The sequence below is a fragment of the Orycteropus afer genome, unplaced genomic scaffold (genome assembly GCF_000298275.1).
Source record: "Orycteropus afer afer isolate SDZICR_OR568_19922 unplaced genomic scaffold, OryAfe1.0 scaffold00132, whole genome shotgun sequence".
Classification (NCBI taxonomy): Eukaryota; Metazoa; Chordata; class Mammalia; order Tubulidentata; family Orycteropodidae; genus Orycteropus; species Orycteropus afer.
The window spans coordinates 3,382,529-3,406,662 of NW_006921719.1; the positions used below are offsets into that span (position 1 = coordinate 3,382,529).

General features: G+C 37.9%; 1 protein-coding gene across 1 annotated transcript in view; it reads right to left on the reverse strand.

Annotated features, from left to right (window-relative positions):
• ADAMTSL3 (ADAMTS like 3) overlaps window positions 1–24,134 on the reverse strand; it is a 598,021-nt gene that overhangs the window by 144,544 nt on the left and 429,343 nt on the right. The window contains exon 19 of the mRNA XM_007945172.1: window positions 7,813–7,966. Coding sequence (XP_007943363.1) covers window positions 7,813–7,966 — 154 coding nt within the window. The remainder of the gene's footprint in view (window positions 1–7,812; window positions 7,967–24,134) is intronic.

The window sequence follows — 24,134 nt, forward strand, 5'->3', positions numbered from 1 at the left end:
CCTGAAGTACAATGCTGTCAGTGATAGGATAATATCGATATGCCTACAAGGAAGACCAGTTAATACTACTATTATTCAAATCTATGCACCAACCACCAAAGCCAGAGATGAGGAAATTGAAGATTTCTACCAACTTCTGCAATCTGAAATTGACCAAACATGCAGTCAAGATGTGTTGATTATCACTGGTGACTGGAATGCAAAAGTTGGAAACAAAGAAGAGTTATCAGTAGATGGAAATATGACATTGATGATAGAAATAATGCTGGAGATCGCATGATAGAATTTTGCAAGACCAATGACTTATTCATTGCCCAGTACCATTTTTTCAACAACATAAGCAATGGCTATACATGTGGACTTCACCAGCTGGAATACACAGGAATCATATAAATTACATCTATGGCAAGAGAAAATGGAGAAGTTCAATATCTTTGGCCAAAAGAAGGCCAGGAGTTGATTGTGCAACAGACTATCAACGGCTCAGATGCATGTTCAAGTTGAGGCTAAAGACAAGTAAAACAAGTCCACAAGAGCCAAAATATAACCTTGATAATATCTTTCCTGAATTTAGAGATGATTTAAAGAATAGATTTGATGCATTGAACACCAATGACTGAAAACCAGAGGAATTGTGGGATGACATTAAGAACATCATCCATGGAGAACGCAAGAGGTCATTAAAAAGACAAGACAGGAAGAAAAGACAAAAATGGGTGTCAGAAGAGACTCTGAAACTTGCCCTAGAGAAAAGAGTAGCTAAAGCAAATGGCAGAAATGACAAGATAAAAGAACTGAACAGAAGATTTCAAAGAGCAGCTTGAGCAGACAAAGTCAATTACTATAATGAAATGTGCAAAGATCTGGAGTTAGAAAACCAAAGGGAAGAACACGCTTGGCATTTCTCAAGCTGAAAGAACTGAGGAAAAAATTTAAGCCTCAAGTTGCAATACTGAAAGATTCAATGGGCAAAATATTGAATTATGAAGGTCAGATCAAAAGAAGTTGGAAAGAATATGCCGAGTCACTGTACCAAAAAGAACTGGTAGATCTTCATCCATTTCAGGAGGTGGCATATGATCAAGAACCAGTGGTATTGAAGGAAGACATTGAAGCTGCACTGAAGGAATTGGTGGAGAGCAAGTTTCCAGGAATTGACGGAATACCCATTGACATGTTTCAACAAATGGATGCCACACAGAAGGCACACACTTGGTTATGCCAAGAGATTTGGAAGACAGCTACCTGGCCAACTGACTGAAAGAGATCCATATTTGTATCCATTACAAAGAAGGGTGATCCTACAGTATGTGGGAATTATCGAACAATATCATTAATATCTCATGCAAGTAAATTTTTTAATTATTATTATTTATTGTGATTTTGGGGAAGATTTACAGAGCAAATTCGCTTTCCATACAGCACTTCCCATATACTTTGTCGCATGTCATTGACCACAGTTTACCACAATGCAACAGCTCCCCTCCCACTTCCTCCCCATAGTTACCTCTTCCCAGTGTCCATCCCTCCATATTCTCCTGCCCCCTGAGCTGTCTCCCTGTGCATAAGCAGCCCTCCATTCTCCCATGATTGTTCTCTTCAGGGCATGTGTCTACTTGAGGTAAATGTTTAACTCACATGCCTGTACTTTGTTTGGCTGGCAACCACAGGTGTGGGTTCAATTCCAGACCTGAAGGGCAGCTAGGGGCCATAGTCTCAGTGGTTCCACCAGGCTCTATTGGACCAGCAAACCTGGGCCCCACCATCTTTTTTTTTCTCCTCCAAATGATTTTGAGTTTTGTTCCACATTGTTCTCCCTCTCTATCTAGGATCTCCTACATCCCTTCCAAGTGGATGACATTGGTAGCCGGGCATCATCTAGTTCGGGTCTCATAGTTGTATAGGTTGCAGTTCGGATGGTGTACCAGTCATTAGGACTGATTGTTTCCATTAATTTTTGTTTTCTTCTTTCTTCTTTGCTCTTGATGAGGAGAGACCCATCGTTGCATCTAGATGGCAGCTTGCTAGCTTTTAAGATCCCAGTAGCTAATCGCCAAAGTAGGAGGTAGAACAATGTTTTGTATAGTATGTTATGCCAATTGAGCTTGATGTCCCCTGCGACTATGGTCCCAAGCCAGCAGGATCAACTACTCGGTCACTCTGGGTAGCTGGCTGTGACCAAGCAGTGACCACAACCTTGCCCCTTGTCAGCTCTACTATACACCTGGGAATTCTGATCATTCACATAAACTTATAGGACTATTGTCTGCCAACCCTATATATCATCTCAGATACACTCCCCATTTCATAGACATACTTAATCGTTTAGCCTGTCCACCTATCTATCCATCCATATACTCATGTTTGCCTTCACTGAGAAATCAATACTGTATATGCAAAAGGGTTCATATTTGTTGTCTGTACCTCCCATGTACCTCTCTATGTCTTTCTCATCCTCAATGCTGCCATATTGGTCACTCACATTTGGTACACTGCCCTTCTCTTCACCCAAATCAATATTTATCTCTATCTATCTAACAGCGTTCACTCCCTTCCCCTCCCCTCCCACCCCTGGTAACCAACAAAGAAAATTTCCTTCTATAGATAAACCTTTCCTTAACTTTTACAATAACGGACTAATACAATATATGTCCTTTTGTGATTGACTTATTTCACTCAACATAATGTCCTCCAAGTTCATCCACGTTATGTGGTGTTTTGCAGATTCTACATTATTCTTTAGCATTGCATAGTATTCCATTGTGTGTATGTACCATAGTTTGGTTATCTATTCTTCAGTTGATGGGCATCTAGGTTGTTTCCATGTTTTCGCTATTGTAAATAGTGCTGTGATGAGCAAGTAAAATCTTACTGAAGATAATTCAAAAATGATTAATGAGTGTGCAAAAGCATTCAATTGTGTAGATCATAACAAATTATGGATAACATTGAGAAGAATGGGAATTCCAGAATACGTAATTGTATTCATGAGGAACTTGTACATGGACCAGGAGGCTGTCATTTGAACAGAACAAGGGGGCACTGCATGGTTTAAAATCAAGAAGGGAGTGTGTCAGGGTTGTATCCTTTCACAATATTTATTCAATCTGTATGCTGAACAAATAATCTGAGAAGCTGGACTATATGAAGAGGAACATGGCATCAAGATTGGAAGAAGACTCATCAACAACCTGCAATATGCAGATGACACAACTTTGCTAGCTGAAGTGAGGATGACTGAAGCATTTACTGATGAAGATTAAAGACTACAGTATGCAGTATGGATTACACCTCAATATAAAGAAAACAAAAATCCTTACAACTGGTCCAATAAACAGCTTCGTGATGGATGGAGAAAAGATTGAAGTTGTCAAGGACTTCATGTTCCTTGGTTCTACAGTTAACACCAATGGAAGCAGCAGTCAAGACATCAGACAACATATTGCATTGGGAAAATCTGCTGCAAAAGACCTTTTTTTCAAGTGATGAAGAGCAAAGATGTCTCCTTGAAGACTAATGTGCACATAACCCAAGCCATGGTATTTTCAATTGCCTCTTATGCATGTGAGAGGTGGACAATGAAGAAAGAAGACTAAAGAAGAGTTGATGCTTTTGAGTTGTGGTGTTGGAGGAGAATGCTAAGAGTACCATGGACTGCTAAATGAACTAATAGATCTGTCCTGGAAGAAATGCAGTCGGAATGCTTCTCAGAAGTGAGAATGGCCAGACTTCGTCTCACCTACTTTGGTCATGTTGTCAGAAGGATATCATGCTTGGTAAAGTGGCGAGTCAACAAAGAAGAAGGCCCTCAGCAAGATGGATTGACACAGTGGCTGCAACAATGGGCTCAGGTATAGCAAGGATCATGAGGCTGGCAGAAGACCAGGCAGTATTTTGTTCTGCTATGCACAGGTCACTATGAGTAGGAGATGACTTGGTGGCACCTAACAACAACAAAGAGGGTGAGTTGTACATATGCTTAAGGATTCTGATTAGGATATGTTTTCTAGAAATGCAGTCTTGAAAAGGAGTAAAGATCACAGCACAGCTGGCCTTGGTGTTTCTTATCTTCAGATCTTTTCCATAATGGAGGAGTTGGGCTTATCAAGAAGACCATACATTTCCAGTAGGTCTTTGGGGGTGGGGAAAAAGGGTAGATTTGAAGTGAAGGAGATAGGAAACTCAGAAGGATATTACACTACCTATTCTTGATATTACTAGTGGAGTAAAAGACAAGGTCATCAGAGTAAAGATGGGAGATTGGTGTTGGGACAGTAATTAGGAAATTGCTGTGGTAAAATTCTAGGGAATTCTAAGGAAATAGGGGGAAAAATCCCACACTTTCCAAGCTAAATTCAGATAATATAGATACAAAATATGTCTAATCAGTATGAGGATATTATTCCTTTTAGCAAATCTCATTAGCCCAGTCCAGAGAACAACAACAAATCACCTAAAGAGTAATAGCAAGATTAAAGATAAGCAAAGTGATCAAGACATGGGTTAAGGAAGGGCATAAATATCTGGTGATGTAATTTGTTACATGAGTGATTAGAGTGTGCCAGCTAAGAGGAGTGTTTTCTAATGCAAGGGCAGAAATTTTGAGAACAATAGATATTTAAGAACCAGAGGTTACAGTGAGGCATTAAGTAAATAAGCAGGAGTGAGATGGAAGAGAAGAAAGAGATTTCTGTATGGTAAATGATGAGGAAGTGTAAGGGGTCACCATGTCAAAGAAATGGAGTCCATGGTATTGATGAAGTTGGGAAATTGGAATCAGAGTGTTAGAAAAGTCATCATCATGAAGACTGATTGTCCTGGAGGTTGGACAATGTTGAAGAGGAAGACTAGACCTGGTGGTAGTGTGTCTTGGAGAAAAGTACATTGTGTCTTGTAGGTCTATCCATTGAAGGTATAATGAGGACAGTGTACGTGCTAAGTGTGTGATAACAATGGGATTATGGTACAGTACCAGCAGGAGTAGGGAGCATGAGAAGATGCCAAGTGCATTACTTGGCCCTGTGATAGGGTAGTGGGGAGAAGAGGGTGTCACATGAGAGCGTGGAGGGAGAAGCCAAGTTTCAACAAGTAAGGGCCATTGATCAAAACTGATGGCATGAGACCAGGCTAGAGCTGAAGTGGAGGGCCCCAGCTCGGGATGATTTGGCAGTGAGCATGCATTCCCATTGCTTTTCTGCTTCCATGACCTACATGTTGGCAAGCTAGGGAGTGGGGTGGGGTGAAGGAGAAATATTACTGTCTTTTCCCCCCTACAACTTAAAATTTTACTCTGTTCTCCAGTGCATGCCATAATAATTTATAATTTCATTCTGTACCACATAATAACCACGATGTATTCCCACATGTTATTATTCTGTTATTATTTTAGAATAAGCTGCCAGTATTACTCTAATTTCACTCTTCTCTAAAGCAGTTTATGGTCTAGCCACATTGCTTTGCAACCATCCACAATTAATAAAAATCAGATAGATAAATAGCTTAAAGCATGACACTGCGCCACATACCGCAGACATTCCTGAATTCCAGGATACTTTAAAACCAATGCTTGGAATCTCAAAATTTTGAAATTTTATTCTCAAAGAATTACAAGGAAAAAAAAATGTTAATGCTGTCCATGAATCAGCAGAGAGGTGGCTTAGAGCATGGGCTCATGAATCAGAGACTTGTGGTCAAGCAGACCAGGGATCCAATTTGCAGATACATGGCCTTGGGCAAGTCTCAGACCCTCTCTCAGACTTGAGCTCCTTATCCCTAAATGAAGATAATATTTGTCTCACAACATTGTTGGGGGGACTAAAGAGAATTTCCACATAGTAAGTGTTCAATAAGTGTTATTATTATTATTTAAAAAAAACCCCTCTTTTTCCTTATTTTGTTTGTAAATTCATCTGGGAAAAGTTGTTGGTAAATGTATCTGTATCAGTTTATATCTATCAGTTTATGTGTATATCAGTTTATATATATAGTATATATGCAAATGTATATATGGTAAGATAAAATCAGAAATTATTTTTAAATATGTAAACATATAGCATACATATGCCAAAAACTAAAAAAAAAGTCACTGCCATCAAGTTAATTCCAACTCACAGTGACCACCATTGGGTTTCCAAGGTTATAAATATTTACAGAAGCAGAAGCAGACTGCCTCATCTTTCTTCCATGAAGCAGCTGGTGGGTTCAACCACCAACCTTTTGGTTAGCAGCCAAATGCCTTAACCACTATACCACCAGAGGTCCTTTATATATATATATATATATATACACACACACATATACATATACATATAGTTGTTGTCATGTGCCGTCGAGTCGGCCCCGACTCATAGCAACCCCTCCTTGGGTTCCCGAGGCAGTATCACTACGGAAGTAGGATTGCCCCACCTTCCTTCCCAGGAGTGGCTGGTGGGTTTGAACCGCCAGCCTTCTGGTTAGCGGTCAAGTGCTTTAGGCACTACGCTAGCAGAGCTCCCATATATATATAGGAGCTCTGGTAGCGTAGTGGCTAAAGCACTTGAAAAAAGTGGCTACCAGAGCGTAGTGGCTAAAGCACTTGACCGCTAACCAGAAGGCTGGCGGTTCAAACCCACCAGCCACTCCTTGGAAGGAAGGTGGGGCAATCCTACTTCCGTAGTGATACTGCCTCGGGAACCCAAGGAGTGGTCGCTATGAGTCGGGGCCGACTTGACAGCACATGACAACAACAACATATATATATATATATATATATGCCAGGAAGCATTAATGTAAGAATAGCTCATTTCTGGTTTTTCTCCCTCACCATAAACTCAGCAGGGCACTTGAGGTTGTGAACATATTTTACAGAAGAAGACAGTGAAAAAACAAAGCAGAAAATGGACCCAGAAGCTATGGATTCCCAGTATGTCTGTTCCCTATCTCCCCATCCTACCCCACTCTCTTTTATTTTCAATTGCTGCAGGTCTATTCTCAACTCATCTGTGATGACCTCCTACATGCAATATACTTGTGCACTTGTTAATATATCTTCTCTCAGGTACTCTGCAGTACTACACAATAGCACAATTTAGATATAACAAAGCCATAATATTTACCCTTCACACTAAGGTTATTATTTATAATTAACTGAAGAGAGGTCCAGAGTGTCTTTTTTCTTTTCAATCAAAAGTATTTCATGTCAACAACCTTGTTGGTTCTACAGTATACATGAGAGACAATATTTGGAAACTTAAAATGCTTAGCTCTTCTACTCTTAATTGGAAGAATCCAAATACATTACTAGTAAAATAACCTAAGAAGTATTTCAATTTAATTTCTACAAGTAACAGTCATAAATTCTAAATGGAAGAAATCATGGTAAAGTGAGGATTTAAGGAAATATAATTCCAAATGAGGACACCAAAGGGATGCATTTGTTAACTGGGTAGACATTTCTTAAAACTGATTTTTCTTAGAACTGTATTTTGGTCTTCAATATTATATTATTTGTTGCTTTAAAAAAAAATCTGGGTTCTTCTTAGTTTGTTTTACCTACAGATAGGGTGTACAATGCAGTGAAATCGGTGACAGCCAGAACTTGGTGAGATTGTCTTGTTTTTCCAGGTCTCATTAAGTTTTCTGCCTTTGACAGGGTGTAGTCTTACCACTTTTCTACCGTTTGTTTTAGTGGAAAATACTTCTCTGACAGGTTTATACCTTACATAGGTTCTGGCTTACACAGATTTTACTGTATATGGAAATGAAAATGAAGACACTGAGACAAGATAGAGCAAATCAGTATACATTGGTGAAACATGCAGATGACGTACTTACTATTGCATGCAGGCATCTGGCAAGATCGCACGAGAGGTGGCCCTGGGAGATCCCTGCACATCACCTCACTTAGAGGAATGCGCCGGCCTTTGGCTGTCAGCTTTTGACACACCTGCTTTCTTCGCTGGATTCCAACACCACAGCTCACAGAACACTGCGATGAGAATTGGGCAACAGAGTCAAATGGAGCATGAGCAGAATAAATTCCAGACAACAACAGCAAAATCTCAGATGGGAAAATGAGAGGCAATTTTACATAGGAACACGCCAATCTATAAGCCATTTCCTAGACTCGAACATCCTTTATGATACTGAGATTTTTTTTTCTTTCTCTCTTTCTTTTTTTGGTAATTTATTTATTGTAGGATTTTATTTTAGGCACTGTAATGGAAGTCCAATTTATTTTTCAGCTATTTATTTGTACAGTAAAATGATTTTCTTTTAAAAAAATGAAACATACCAGTTATCAAGAATTTAAAGGAATAGTAGAACACAAAAAAGGAAAGTTTTTAAAAAATCATCCAGAATTCTATACATGCTAAAATATTAATATTTGATAGCCATTGTAGGCACATAAAATATTAACTAATATTTTATTATACCTAATAAAATTTCATTAAATTTTATTAGGTATAATAGGAAAAAAGAAACTAAAGTGAAAGTGAAGGAGTTTCTGAACTTCTGATTTTTTTTCCCTAGCATAAATGGTTAATTTCTTAAAGAGCCCTCTAAAGTTAAGAATGAAGATTAAAGAAACCACTAAGACATTCAGATAGGTACTTTAATTATATATTTGGACTCAAGAAAGGATCTACTGACTTGCTGCTAAGAAGGATGAATAAAAAACACTTTACATTCCCTCCTACCTTCCTTCTCCAACCTTCCAATTAGTTTTCATTATATTATTTAGATAATGTCAAGATTCCTGGTATTTACATTCTATTCCAAAATGTAATTGCTACAGCTGATTAGTCTTAATTCTATAATTAAAATAAATTTATCACTCATCATCTTTCTTTTTTACCAGGGTTGATTAATTCCTGGATTTTTAATTTTGGGTCATCTTGGTTGTCTGATGTTGGTCCTACTGGTTATTCAAGAAAGCTTGGTGTTTTAAACCCACCCAGTGCATCACAAAAGGAAGTCCTGGCTATTTGCTTTCATAAAGATTACAGACAAGCAAATCCTATGGAGCAGTTCTGCTCCATAACACATGGGGTTGCCACGAGTCAGAAATGACTCAGTGGCAACTGGTTTGGTTATTGGTTTATTCTCTTAATGTTTCTCTGTTGCCCTTCTAAGTGAAGAACAACAGAGCTGAAAAGAAAAGTCTTGGGGCATGCTTTCTTTCCCTTAGAATTGTGTAAACCCTGCTCCACTGGTTTCTTGCATTGAATGGTATTGTGGAAATACATGAGGCCAACTGGAACTTTTCTGTTCTTTATTTGATTGCCTTTTTCGCTCAGAGGCCCATGGATTCTTACCTTTTCCATGAAGTTCAGCACCTTAAAAGGCTGTGTTTTAGTGGGTCATATTTGTTTGGTATGTGGTGTGCCATTATGACTTGTTAAGTAAGCTTTTACTTAAGGAAGTTTGTGACCTTATTTTATCTCTGAGTATCTTTTTTTTCCCCTTCTGTCCCATTTGTTTAGTCCTTCTCACAAATACCAATTACACTTATGTTTGTTTGCCTTTGTCTGCCTTCCATATCCATCATGTCCTCTAAAAACCAATTTTATATCTTTGCTTTTTTCCTTTTTCATTTATATGACTTATTGTATCTTGTCTACCATGGATTGACAAAGTGCCTGCAAGGATTGTGAGGCTGGCACAGGACCGGGCAGTGTTTTGTTTTGCTGTACATAGGGTTGCTATGAGTTGGAGATGATTCGATGGCACCTAACATCACCACCATGTTTCTGTGTTCTCAGTCATTTTCTTTAATTATTTTTGTTGCTGGTTATATAACTTTTATATCTGCTATTTAAAATTTTTTCCCTTAGTTTTTTCCCTCTTACTGTTCCAGTTGTCTTTTCATTTCCTTCTGTTGTCTTACAATCTCTTCTTTGAACCCAAATGATATTTGTGGGCCATCTGTCTTCCCAGAGGTCATGACTGTAATTTGCTTGAGAATATGGAGCATATTTGTCGGAACTTTTCTTGAAGTAATTCCTTGTGTTTTATTATGTTGTTCACACAACTCTTGCTTCATGCTCCTTTCCCCACACCTCGACATCCTCCTTCCACTTTTTATTTTTTTCCCATTTTAATGCATAGATTTTATGCTGGTGCTTCGAATGCAGCCATCTGTTTAACACCGTGGATAACAAACACGTGGATAACACAGGTTTGGGGATGGGGCAGATGAGCTAGGACAGTTTATATCTTTTGGGTTTGTTCTTCAACACTCATCAAATCTCTTATTTCTTCTGCCCACACCTCTGTTCAATTTTTGGCATTTGAGTGGTCGGGGTGATTAAGAGAAGAGTCTCTTAAAAAGCTGGCTCACTGTGTAATAACCCAGCCTCCCCTTCCTTCACACCACTTCATCTCTGGCAGCCTTCCTCGGCTAGGAGGCATACGATGTGGTTTCTCCTTCAGCCATGTCTCCCTCTAGTTCTACAGGGACATTCTCAGTTTTGTCAGAAGCTGCTCATGGTCCTCGTTCTAGTGCTTGTAATCAAAGAGCTATTGAATAGGCCTTTCAGGACTGTCACACTTACTCCTGGGGAAATCTATATCCTGTTCGGCGCTGAAGAAATATTTGTCAGCTCTCAACTTTCTCTCTTATTTCAGTCCAGACTTTACAATCTTTGGCAGGTGTGTTTCATAATTTATAGTTTGGGATTGTGGCCATTTCATTGTTCATTGAAGACAGAGTGTTTCTTCTCTTTCATTCTCTTTATGGATTTTTGTTCAGTTTCAAAGGAGAGGAATGGAATTTTTAAAATATTATCTTATTGTAAACTTAAACAGAAAGCCCTAATTATTATCATCATTTTTTCAGTAAAGAAAAAGGTTTTTTTTGTAGACTTTTAAACAAATATTTAAAAAAATGCCATTTACAGGCTTACCTTTTGTTTATTTTTTCACCAGTCAAATCATATCTAAGAGTTTCCCATATAATAAAAACATATGCCCACTTTTTGCTAATCTACCATTGAGAAGTTTTTGTTCAACTAACAAAGGGAGTAAATAAGACTTTTCCAATGATAAATGAAAAAAGGACATGGAGGTGGCATCTTCTGACCTCCTCCAATCTCACGAGGAGGAAGCAGAGCCACCATCAATAGCCCGAAGCTTATTCCTATGAGGCCAGACAGGGCGCCACCCTCTAACTTTTTTAATAACTCTGTCACCAACAGTCCCTCCCACAGCACTCACTACTTCTCTGTTAGGTTCAATAATTTGTTGCAGCGGCCACACAGAACTCACAAATAATACTCACCATTATGGGGTTTATTAGGGAAGTGACAGGCTACAATTCAGGTTCAGCAACATGTTCAGGATACAATTCTTCCCTCTGCTGTGCCCTCAGACATGCCTCTCTGGCCCTTGGCCTCTTAGCCTGGCCTCTGCCCTTCTTGGGTAAGTGTTACAAAGCTCTTTTGGCTCTGCTGACAGGTACACCTACGTGCACCCCACTCCTGCCCGGGGGCGCTCAGCTTTCTCGCTCCATGGGCCAGGTAAGCTTGCTGCTCTGCCTCTTGCTTCCACTGCAACTGTCTCTCTGCCCGACATCTCTCTCTGTTGGGCATCTATGCCAAGGAGGTCCAGTGCAGGGATCTCAGGTCCAAGGATGCACTCTACTTCATCTCCAATTTTTCTCTCTTGATGGCAGTGAGATCTCCTCTCTGCCTCTAGGAGGGCTCATTTTAAGCCTGGTAGAGTAACAAAACTAACCAATCCTAATATCAGAGTTCCACATACCTTTTTTGCATGGTCCCACTTAGTAATCCGGTGGGAGTTACAAAGACTATGGCTAAAAAAGCCATACCACGTAATTCACTGCATCACAGACTTTTTGTCTCCATCATGAATGAGAGTATCATTTGCAGGCCCCTTTTCTAATTGAAGGTCTAGTGTAACTATGTGTTTGTCAAGTTCAAAAAAAGAGATGACTGCATCAGTGTCATTAATTTTTTTTTTTTACATTTTTTATAGTTGTAAAATATATGACACAGTATTTGCCAATTCCACATGAAAAATGTGGAAAAATATACTAATTTTCACCATTTACATTAATCCTATTGTGCAAACATCACAATATCCATTACCAAATTTTCTATCACCATAAACAGAAACTTAGTAGTGTCACTGATTTTAATTCACAAAGTAGCAACCTTATGCCAAGACTTTTCCTATGGTTTCTTCTATAGGAACCTGGTGGATTCCTTAGGAAGAGCTCATAGGAACAATATACTCAGAGTTCTTACATCTCCATAACAATTTGCCTGTGCCTTCAAACCTGAAGGTCAGTTTGGCAGGAAATAAAAGCTTTGGCTCACATTTTCTTTCTTGGATTATCTTAAGTATGTTGCTGCATTATCTTCTTCTTCTTTTTAAAAATAATTCTTGATTGTATTTTAGATGAAAGTTTACAAAACCACTTAGGTTTCCCTTTAACAATTTTTATATTAAATATTCCATGCTACTGGTTACAATTTTTACAATGTCAGCATTTTCATTATTTCCATTCTGTTTCCATTGATCTAGCTTCCCTTCTTTTCTTTCCTTTATCATCTTTGCTTCTGGGTAAATGTTGATCATCTGAACTCATATAGTTAATTGTTTAAGGGGGCACATTACTCACAGGTGATACTGTTTATTTTATTAGCCAATCTATTATTTGGCTGAAAGGTGATCTGCAGAAACAACTTTGATTCCAAGTTCTTAGGGTGATAGTCTAAGGGGTTCCTCTAGTCTCTATTGGTTCAGTAGATCTGGCCTCTTTTAGAAATTTGAATTTTGTTCTATATTTTTCTCCTATTTTATTCGGACCTTCTGTGATGTCCCTGGTCAGAACAGTTGGTAATGGTATCCAGGCACTATCTAGTTCTTCTGGTCTAAGGTTAGAAAAGGCTATTAGTCCCATGGACTAGTTTCTTCTTTGAGTCTTTGATTTCCTTCATTCTATTTTGCTTCATGCAAGTAGATACCAATAGTTGTATCTTAAATGTATCTACTCACCAAATTAGGATGTAGAACATTATGTTTGTGAACTATGTTATGTCGATTGACTAAGTTGTCCTCCAAGACATATATAGTGCCTAACAACAGAGGATGGAGAAGCTCAATATCATCAATCAGAATAAGGCCAGAGGCAAACTGAAGAACAGAAAATTAAATCAAGTCCATAAAAGCCAAAGTACAACCTTGAGTGTATGCCACCTAAATATAGAGAATATCACAAGAATAAATTTGACACACTGAACACGAATGACCAAACACTAGAAAAATTGTGGGATGATATCAAGGACATCATACCTGAAGAAAGCAAAAGGTCATTAAAAATATTAGAAAGAAAAAAGGGATTCAAATGGATGTCAGAAGAGACTCTGAAACTTGCTCTTCAATATAGAGGTACAAAAAAGAATTGGTTGATGTTCAGGCATTTCAGGAGGCAGCATATGATCAAGAACTGATGGTAATGAAGAAAGAAGTCCACACTGCACTGAAGAAAAACAAAGGCTCCAGGAAGTGACAAAATACCAATTGAGATGTTTCAACAAATGAATGCAATGCTGGTAGCGCTCACTTGTCTATGCCAAGAAATTTGGAAGATAGCTACCTGGCCAAGTGACCAGTATATGGAAAAGATCCATATACATGCCCATTCCAAAGAAAGGTGATACAACAGAATGTTGAAAATATCAAACAATATCACTAATATCACACACAAGTAAATTATTCTGAAAATGATTAAAAAATGACTGCAGCAGCACATTGACAGAGAACTGCCACCCAATTCAAAAGAGGATTTCAATTCAGAAGAGGATGTGGAACAAGGATATCATTGCTGATGTTAGATGGATTTTGGCTGAATGCAGACAATATCAGAATGATGTTTACCTGTTTTTATCAACTATGCAAAGGCATTTGACTTTGTGGATCATAACAAATTACGGAAAACATTGTGAAGAATGTGAATTCCAGAACACTTGACTGTGTTCATGTGGAACCTCTACATAGATAAAAAGGCAGTAATTTGAACAGGAGAAGGGGATACTGGATGGCTTCAAATCAGGAAAGGTGTGCATTAGGGTTGTATTCTGTCACTATGCTTATTTAATCTGTATGCTGAGCAGATAATTTGAGAAGCTGGATTATATGAAGAAAAACAGGACACCAGGCTTGAAGGAAGACTCAAAGAGCCTGAGACATACAGATGACACAAGCATGTTTTCTGAAAGTGAACAGAACTCAAAGTACTTATTGAGGAAGATCAAAGATTGTAGCCTTCAGTATCTATTACACTTCAACATAAAAGAAACAAAAATCCTCATCATTGGACCAATAAGTAATGTCATGAAAAATGGAAAAAATATTGAGATTGTCAACAGTTTCATTTTACTTGAATCCACAATGAACACCCATGGAAGCAGCAATCAAGAAATCAAATGACAGAGAGAGATCCAAGATGGCGTACCAGGCAGACACTATCCAGATTCTCAACAACTGAGTTCTGAGAAACCAACTGAAGCAGATATGGATGATAATCCTGCAATCCTGAGCTTCAAAGGAAAGGATAAAGAAGTAGGTAAAATACTGATTAGAAGCAGTAACCAAATGAAAACAATGAATAAGCAACATGTAGTATTGAATTGTCAACTGGCCCAGCAGACAGTGGCCATTTTGAGTTATTGCAAGCAGTTTCCCAGTTGGGGTGAGAACCAGATAACTAGCTCTGCTTCCCAGGTCTACACCAACTGGCACTCACACTGGTGATCAGCAACCACAGCAACCAGCAACCAGAGAGGTGTGATCTCCCTTACCCCTAACATCTCTTGGTGACCAGTATTGTGGCCACTGCTCACCTCCACTCACCTATCAACCAGTGACTACTTGGTGTTCTATGCAGTCCACTTCCCCCTTCTCCATGGCTCCCTCTTCACTGTTCCTCCAGTGGCCTGAGGCATGTTCTTATGGTACAAGTGAAGTGCACCTACCACCTCTGAGGTCAGCATGGCACACTCTCACAGATCAAGCATGAAGCACTGTCAACCCCCCTTTGGAGGTGTGCACTCTCATGAATTGGGCACCAATCTCCAGCTGCCTCCACATTCAGTGGCACAAATCCATCACCTCTATGGCAAGCATGCCTGAAAATCATTTGCTACACCCTTGCTGCCTCTACAGGTGGTGGTAAGCACTGTTACAGGCTGGGCACCCCACTCCTGCTGCCTCCACAGTCAGCAGTGAGTGCCACCATGAGCTGGGTGACCTGCCACCTCTGTCTCTGCTGTTGATGGTAAGCGACCTGCACCCTTGCTGCTCCCTTTTTCTTTTCTTTTCTTTTTTTCCTTTCTCTTCCCTTGTTTTTGTTATTTTATTTTTTCTCCTATACAGAAGGAGGCAGCAACTGCAACCATATTACACAATCACACAAGTCCCTTCTTCCATTCCATCTATTGAGTGCCAGCACATGCTCCTGCACCACTTAACTGATGAAAGACAGCAGCCCAGCCCACCTACACAAAGAGCAAACAAAGAACTGCACACACATTCTCATTCACTACCACACTTACCAGGTGGCAGATGGTGAGTATCTAAGTTCTGCCAAACTAGTGAGCAGAGAAGCCAACCTTGCCCATATGGAGATATCAAAACAAAAGAAAGGAATAAACCTTGGCAGAACACACCAACAAACAATGATCAAAGAAGTACAATAACACCACAATGTCTTGGAGACAACAGACAATTTAGTTCACACAAAGAAACAAGACAAGGTGGCTCAAACTGAAGACCAAAATACACAGAAAAAAAGCCTTCCTGAGGAAGAAATGCTTTTATAACTACTTAATATGGAATTCAAAAGAGTTATATTTAGGACCCTTCAACAGATTAGGAATGAGATCAAGGAAAACACAGAGAAAGTCAAGGAAAACACAGACAAAACTCTAGAGGAATTAAAAAGAAATACAAGAACAAATTGAAAAAAAAAAATGGAAAATTAAAAGCCATACAAAACAATAAATAGAAATCCAGAAGATTATTACTAAAATTTCAGAAATGGGCAATACATCGGAAGTGCAAAGGAGGAGAACTGAATCAGTAGAAGACAGAATTAGTGAAACTGGAAACAAATCTCTCATTAGTAATCTGTTAGAGACCAATGACATGAAAGAACAGAAAAAGAAGAAAAGAAGAAGAAGAAGGAGAAAGAAGAAGAGGAAGAGGAGAGGAAGAAGAAGAAGAAGAAAACCTAAGAATTATGTAGGACACCATCAAGTGGAATAATTGGAATAATTTATGTGTGTTTGGAATTCCAAACAAGACCAAAAAAAAAAAAAAAAAAAATTGTCAATGATTTGTTGGAAGAAAACTTCCCTAGTATCATGAAAGACAAAAGATATGCTTTCACAAAGCTCAATGAACTTCAAATAGGATGGACTTCAAAAGAAAACCACCAAGACATATCATAATCAAATGTTCCAAAATGAAAGACAAAAAAATAATGCTGAATGCAGCTTGGGAAAAACAAATGTTACCAACAAATGAGAACTAAATAAGACTAAGCTCTGATTTCTTGATAGAAACCATGCAGGAAAGAAGGCAATGGGATGACATATCTAAAATCTTGAGAAAAAAAAAAAAATGTCAACCAAGAATTACATATCTTGCAAAACTGTCCCACAAATATGATAGTGATATTGGGAAATTTAATGACAAACAGAAATTAAGGGAATTTGCAAAAACCCGACCAACCATACAGACTGCTATAGACAGTCCTTTGGAGAGAGAACAAACATCAGATAACAACCTGAGATTAAGACCCATGACAACATTACCTGGAAATCAACCCAGATAAAGAATTTTCAAAAATAAAATAAACTTTCAAGACTGAAAATAAGGAAGCAGAGGTGTGAATCTGTAAATGAGAAGTAAAAACCAAACAGAGGGGATAAATAGTGTAGTTACAGAACTCCTAAATGGAGAGAAAGTCAAGATAATATCAAAATAGAGCAGAAAATATTAAACTTATTAAGATAATAATAAGTTACTGGGTAATTGTAAAGAATTGTAAAGAATAAGCCTTCCAACCAAAATAATAAAGAAGATAATAATAAAGATTGAGTAAAAACAAAAACAACAGCACTGAAGAAAATCAAAAGAACATCTAACCAAAATGAACTCAGCACAGAAAATATACAGAACAAAAAGCCCTGACTGAGCACCACACCCACACAAATACAGCACAATGATAGTAGTAAATTCACACTTATCAATAATGATGTTGTTGTTGTTGTTATGTGCCATCGAGTCAGACCCCAACTCAGAGTGACCCCTCCTTGGGTTTCTGAGGTGGTATCACTACAGAAGTAGATTGCCCAACCTTCCTTCTGAGGAATGGCTGGTGGGTTTGAACCACCAGCCGTCTGGTTAGCAGTCAAGTACCTTAGGCACTATGCTACCAGAGCTCCTGTCAATAATGATGATAGTGAATGTAAATGGATTAAATGCAACAGTCAAGAACTATCATAGCAGAATGGATAGGAAAACATGACCCATCAATACACTGTGTACAAGAAATACACCTTAGGCATAAAGACAAAAATAGGCTAAAAACCAAAGGATAGAAAAACAAATATCAATCAAATCACAACCAAAAAAGAGCAGGCACTGTACTAATTTATGATAAAATAGACTTTAAGGCAAAAACCAGAATTAGAGACAAAGGATTAAAGGGTCAACCCAACAAAAGGGTCTATGCACCCAATGAAAGGGTCCCAATATTTAACAGAATTGAAAGGAGAAAAAGACAACTCCACAATAATATAAGGAGACTTTAATATCACTCATGATCAAGGACAGAGCAACTACAAAGAAACTCAATAATTATTCAGAAGATCTAAATAACACAATAAACCAACTTGACCTCATAGATTTACACAGAACAATATACATTCTCTCTAGGACACATGGAACATTCTCCAGAGTAAGCCAAGTGTTATGCCACAAAGCAAGCCTCAATACATTTACAAACATCAAAATACTACAGAGCATCTTCTTAGATCCCCACACTATAAAATTAGAAATCAACAACAGGAAGAGCAAGAAAAAAAAAAAATTTAAATACATGGAAACTGAATAAAACGCTGCTTCAAAACTACTGGGAAATTGTTGTTGTTGTTGTTGTTTGCCGTTGAGTCAGCCCCGACTCATAGCGACCCCTCCTTGGGTTTCCGAGGCAGTATCACTACGGAAGTAGGATTGCCCAACCTTCCTTCCGAGGAGTGGCTGGTGGGTTTGAACCGCCAGCCTTCTGGTGAGCAGTCAAGTGCCTTAGGCACTGTGCTACCAGAGCTCCTACTGGGAAATAGAAGAAATAAAAAAGTTAAGTAAAAACATTCCTTAAATAAAATGAGAATGAAAATACAACATACCAAAATGTTTGGGCCCCAGCCAAAGCAGTGCTAAGAGGACAATTTATAGCAAGAAATGTGTATCAAAAAAAGAAGAATCAAAACCAACACTTTAAACCAACAACTCCAGCAATTAGAAAAAGAACAGCAAAAAAGCCTTCATTCACCAGAAGAAAAGAAATAAAATTCAAGTAGAAATAAATGAAACAGAAAAATGTTGTTGATAGATGCCATCAAGTAAACTACAACTCATAGTAACCCAATGCATTACAGAACAAAACACTGTCCAGTGCTGTGCCAGCCTCACAATCCTTGCTATGCTTGAGTGCATGACTGCAGCCACTGTATCAGTCCATCATGTTGAGGATCTTCCCCTTCATCACTGACCCTCTACTTTACCAAGCACGATATGATTCTCTAGGGAATGGTCCTTTCTGATAACATGACCAAAGTAGGTAAGATAAAGTCTGGCAATTCTTGCTTCCGAGGAGCATTCCAGGTGCACTTCTTCCAGGACAGATTTGTTAGTTCTTCTGGTAGTCCATGCTATTTTCAGTATTATTCACCAACATAACAATGCAGAGGTATCAACTCTTCTTTGGTCTACCTTATTAATTGTCCAGCTTTCACATACATATGAGGTGACTGAAAATACCATGGCTTAGATCAGGCACACCTTATTCTTCAAAGTGATATCTTTGTGTCCTAACACTTGAAAGAGGTCTTTTGCAGCAGATTTGCCCAGTGCATTATTATGTATGATTTTCTGTCCACTGCTTGCATGGGTGTTGACTGTAGATCAAAGTAAATGAAATCCCTGACTATTTCAATCTTTTTTCTATTTATCATGATGTTGTTTGTTGGCCCAGTTGTGAGGATTTTCCTTTTCTTTATGTTGAGGTGTAATCCACACTGAAGACTGTAGTCTTTGATCTTTATCAGTAAGTGCTTCACGTCCTCTTCACTTTCAGCAAGCAAGGTTGTGTCATCTGCACATCACAGGTTGTTAATGGTTCTTCCTCCAATCCTGATGCCACATTCTTCTTCATATAGTCCAGCTTCTCATATTACTTGTTCAACATACAGATTGAATAAGCATAGTGAAAGGTTACAACCCTTACACACACTCTTCCTGATTTTAAATCGTGCACTATCCCCTTGTCCTGTTTGAATAATAGCCTCTTGGTGTATGTACAGATTCCTCATGAGAACAATTAAGTGTTCAGGAATTTCCTTTCTTTGCAATGTTATCCATAATTTGTTATGATCCTCATAGTTGAATGCCATTGCATAGTCAATAAAATACAGGTAGACATCTTTATGGTGTTCTTTGCTTTCACTAAGATCCATCTGATGTCAACAATGATATCCTTTGTTCCCCGTCCTCTTCTGAATCCACTTTGCATTTCTGGAAGTTCCTTGTCAATATCCTGCTGCAACCATTTTTGAATTATCTTCAGCAAGATAATATTCTACTTTGTCTTCTTAAGCTGCCCTTTGAAATCTTCTGGTCAGTTCTTTTACTTCAGCTTTTCTTTCATTTTTTTTGGCTACTCTCCATTCAAGAACAAGTTTCAGAGTCTATTCTGATATCCATTTTGGTCTTTTCTTCCTTTCCTGCCTTTTTAAATGACTGTTTGCTTTCTTCATGTATGATGGTGATGTCATCCCACAACTCACCTGGTCTTCAGTAACTGGTATTCAATGCATCAAATCTATTCTTCAGATAATCTCTAAATTCAGCTGAGATATAATCAAGGTCATATTTTGGCTCTCTTGGACTTAATTTAATTGTCTTTAGTTTCAACTTGAATTTGCTTATGAGCAATTGATGGTCTCTTCCACAGTCAGCTGCTGGCCTTGTTTTGACTGATGATATTGAGCTTTCCCATTGCCTCTTTCCACAGATGTAGTTGATCTGATTTCTGTCTATTCCATCTGGCATGGTCCACATGTATAGCCACTGTTTATGTTGTTGATAAAAGGTATTTGCCATGAATAAATCATTGCTCTTCCAAAATTCTATCATTCACTCTCCAGCATCATTTCTATTACCAAGGCCATATTTTCTAACTACCTTTGATTCTTCTTTGTTTCCAACTTTCACATTCCAACCACCAATAATTATTAGCATATCTTGATTGCATGTTTGATCAATTTCAGACTGCAGAAATTGGTAAAAATCTTCAATTTCTTCATCTTTAACTTTAGTGGTTGGTGTGTAAGTTTGAATAATAGTAGTATTAACTGGTTTTCCTTGTGGGGATATGGATATTATCTTATCACTGACAGCACTACACTTCAGGATAGACCTGGAAACATTCTTTTTGATGATGAATGTGATGCCATTCCTCTTCAATGTGTCATTCCTGCATAGTAGGCCATATGATTGCCTGATTCAAAATGGTCAATACCATCCACTTCAGCTGACTAATGCCTACAATATTTATCTTTATGTGTTCCATTTCATTTTTGACAAATCCCAGTTTTCCTAGACTCATACTTCTTACATTCTATGTTCCAGTTATTTATAGATATTTAGAGCTGTTTCTTCCCATTTTGAGATGTGTCTCACTGGAAAGTGAAGGTCCCAAAACCTTTACTTGATCCACATCATTAAGGTCTACTCTACTTTGAGGAGGCAGCTTTTTCCTAGACAAATTTTGGGTGCCTTCCAACCTCAGGGGCTTATCTTTTGGTACTTGTATCAATGTTTCAGGGCTATTCATAAACTTTTCCACTAATATATCAGACAGTGTTTCACTGCTACTCATAAGGTTTTCACTGGCCAATATTTTCAGAAGTTGATGGCCCCATCCTTCTTCCTATTATGTCTTAGTCAGGAAGTTCCGCTGAAACCTGTCCACTATGGGTGATCCTATTGGTATTTGAAACACTGCTGGCATAGCCTCCATCCTCACAGTAGTAGACAAGCCACCACATTATGATAAGGTGACAGATGAGTACTGGAGAAAAATACTACAAAGAATTAACAAGACTAGAAGTTGGTTCTTTGAAGAGGTTAATGAAATTGACAAACCACTAGCAAATTTAATGAAGGGGAAAAGGTAAAATATGCAAATAACATTAATCAGATATGAAATAAGTGATGTCACAACAGAACCCACTGAAATAAGAAGGATAAGAGAATACTATGAGGAATTGCACTTCAAAAATTCTAAAAGCCTAGAAGAAATGGAAAGATTTTTAGAAACAAAATACCTACCCAAATTAACACAGTAATATGCAAAGAATATGAGCAGATCTATAACAAATGAAAATATTGAACAGATAATTGAAAAAAAAAAAATCTCTCAGCAAAAATATGTACTATGCCCTGGCCCACATGGCTTCACTGGCAAATTCTACCAAACATTCAGAGAAGAATTGATGCTAATTCTACTCTGAAATAATCCCAAATTAATTTTATGAAGCAAGCATAACCCTGATACCAAAACCTAGACAAACACCTGTGAAAAGAAAATTATAGATTAGTATTCCTCATGAAAATACACATAAAAATTTTCAACAAAATTCTAGCCAACAGAATCCACAACATATCAAAAGTAATAATACATCATGACCAAGTGGGATTCATGCCAGGTATGCAAGGATGGTTCAATATAAGAAAAACAATCAATGTAATTCATCACATAAATAAAATAAAGGTAAATAACAACATGATCATATCAATTAATGCAGAAAAGGCATTTGACAAGAGAGTCAGAGACTCAACAAGAAAGCTACTGGAACCAATAGAAGGATTCAGTAAAGTGGCAGAGTACAAGAGCAACATACAAAAATCAGTCAGATTCCTCTACACTGACAAAGAGAACTCTGAAAGGGAAATCAGGAAAATAACACTATTCAATACAGCTACCCAAAAGAATGGAGTAGTTAAGAATAAAGCTAACTGGAGAAATACAAAATGTATACAAAGAAAACTACAAAACACTACTGTAAGAAACCAAAAGAGACTTACATAAATAGAAGAATATACCATGCTCATGGATAGGAATATTTAACATTATGAAAATGTCAGTACTACCCAAAGTGATCTACAAATATAACGCAATCCATACCCAGATTCCATCATCATTCATGTGGGAGATGGAAAAACTAATCGCCAAATTTATATGGAAAGGAAAGAGACTCCAGATAAGTAAAACACTATCAAAGAAGAAGAACAAAGTAGGAGGCCTCACATTTCCAGATATCAAAACTTACTATACAGCCATGGTAGTCAAAACAGCCTGGTAATGAATGGTACAATGACAGATATGTAGACCAATGGAATAGAATTGAGAACCTAGAAGTAAATCCATCCATCTATGGACAACTGATCTTTGATAAAGGACCAAAACTCATTAAATGGGGAAGAGATAGTCTCTTTAACAAAATGATCCTGGATTTCCATTTGCAGAAAAATGAAACAGGATCCATATCTCTCACCATATACAAACCCGAACTAAAGATGGGTCAGAGACCTAAATGTAAAACTTAAACTATAAAGATCATCAAAGAAAAAATTGGGACAAACTTAGGGGCTATAATACATGGCATAAGTACACTATCAAACACAGCTAGAAATGCACAAACAACAGAAGACAAATTACACATCTGAGACATCCTGGAAATTAAAACATTTATGTGCATCAAAAGACTTCAACAAAGAGTGAAAAGGGAACCCACAAACTGGAGAAAATTTTTAGAAACAATTAATTGGACAGGAGACTAATGTCTACAATTTATAGCAAACTGTAACACCTCAACAAGAAGAAGACAAATAACCCAATTAAAAAATGGCCAGAGGATATGAAGAGACACTTCTCCAAAGAAGACATTCAGATGGCCAACAAACACATGAAGAAATACTCAAGATCATTAGCTATTACAGAGATGCAAATCAAAACAACAAGGAGATATTATCATACCCCAGCATTAATAGGAAAGTTCCAGATAACAGAAAACAACAAAAGCTAGCAAGGGTGTGGACAGAATAGGACCCTCAAACACTGCTGATGGGACTGTAAAGTGATTCAACTACTATAGAATCATGGAGCTTCCTTGAAAATTTAGAAATAGAAATATCAGGTGATCCAGCAATCCCACTACTAGATATGTATCCTAGAAAAATAAGACCTGTGGAAGGAATAGATATATGCACACCCATGTTCATCACAGCACTATTCACACTAGCAAAAAGATGGAAACAACCCAAGTGCCTACCTATCATCGCATGAATGGTACATACACACAGTATAATACTGCATACCATTAAAGAATAATGATGAGTCTGCAAAACACCTCATAATGTGGATGAACCTGAAGGATATTGATATTACATTGAGTGAAATTAGTCAATCACAAAAGGACAAATAATGTATGATACTACTAGTACAAAAAAAAAAGATTTACATACAGAAAGAAACCTTCTTTGATGCTTCTCAGAGGTGGGAGGGGAAGGGAACTATAGGATAGACAAGTATTAACTTGGGTGAAGGGAAAGACAATATACAATAAGGGAGATGTCAGCACAAAATTATTAAAGCAAAGGAAGACACTAGGAGGAACCTAAGAGTTAAAGGCAACAGAGGTAAATACTATTACATACCCAATCCTGTAATGATAATAATCTACAAGTGGATAGCTCTGCTAGCGTAGTGCCTAAGGCACTTGACTGCTAACCAGAAGGCTGGTAGTTCAACCCCACCAGCCACTCCTTGGAAGGAAGGT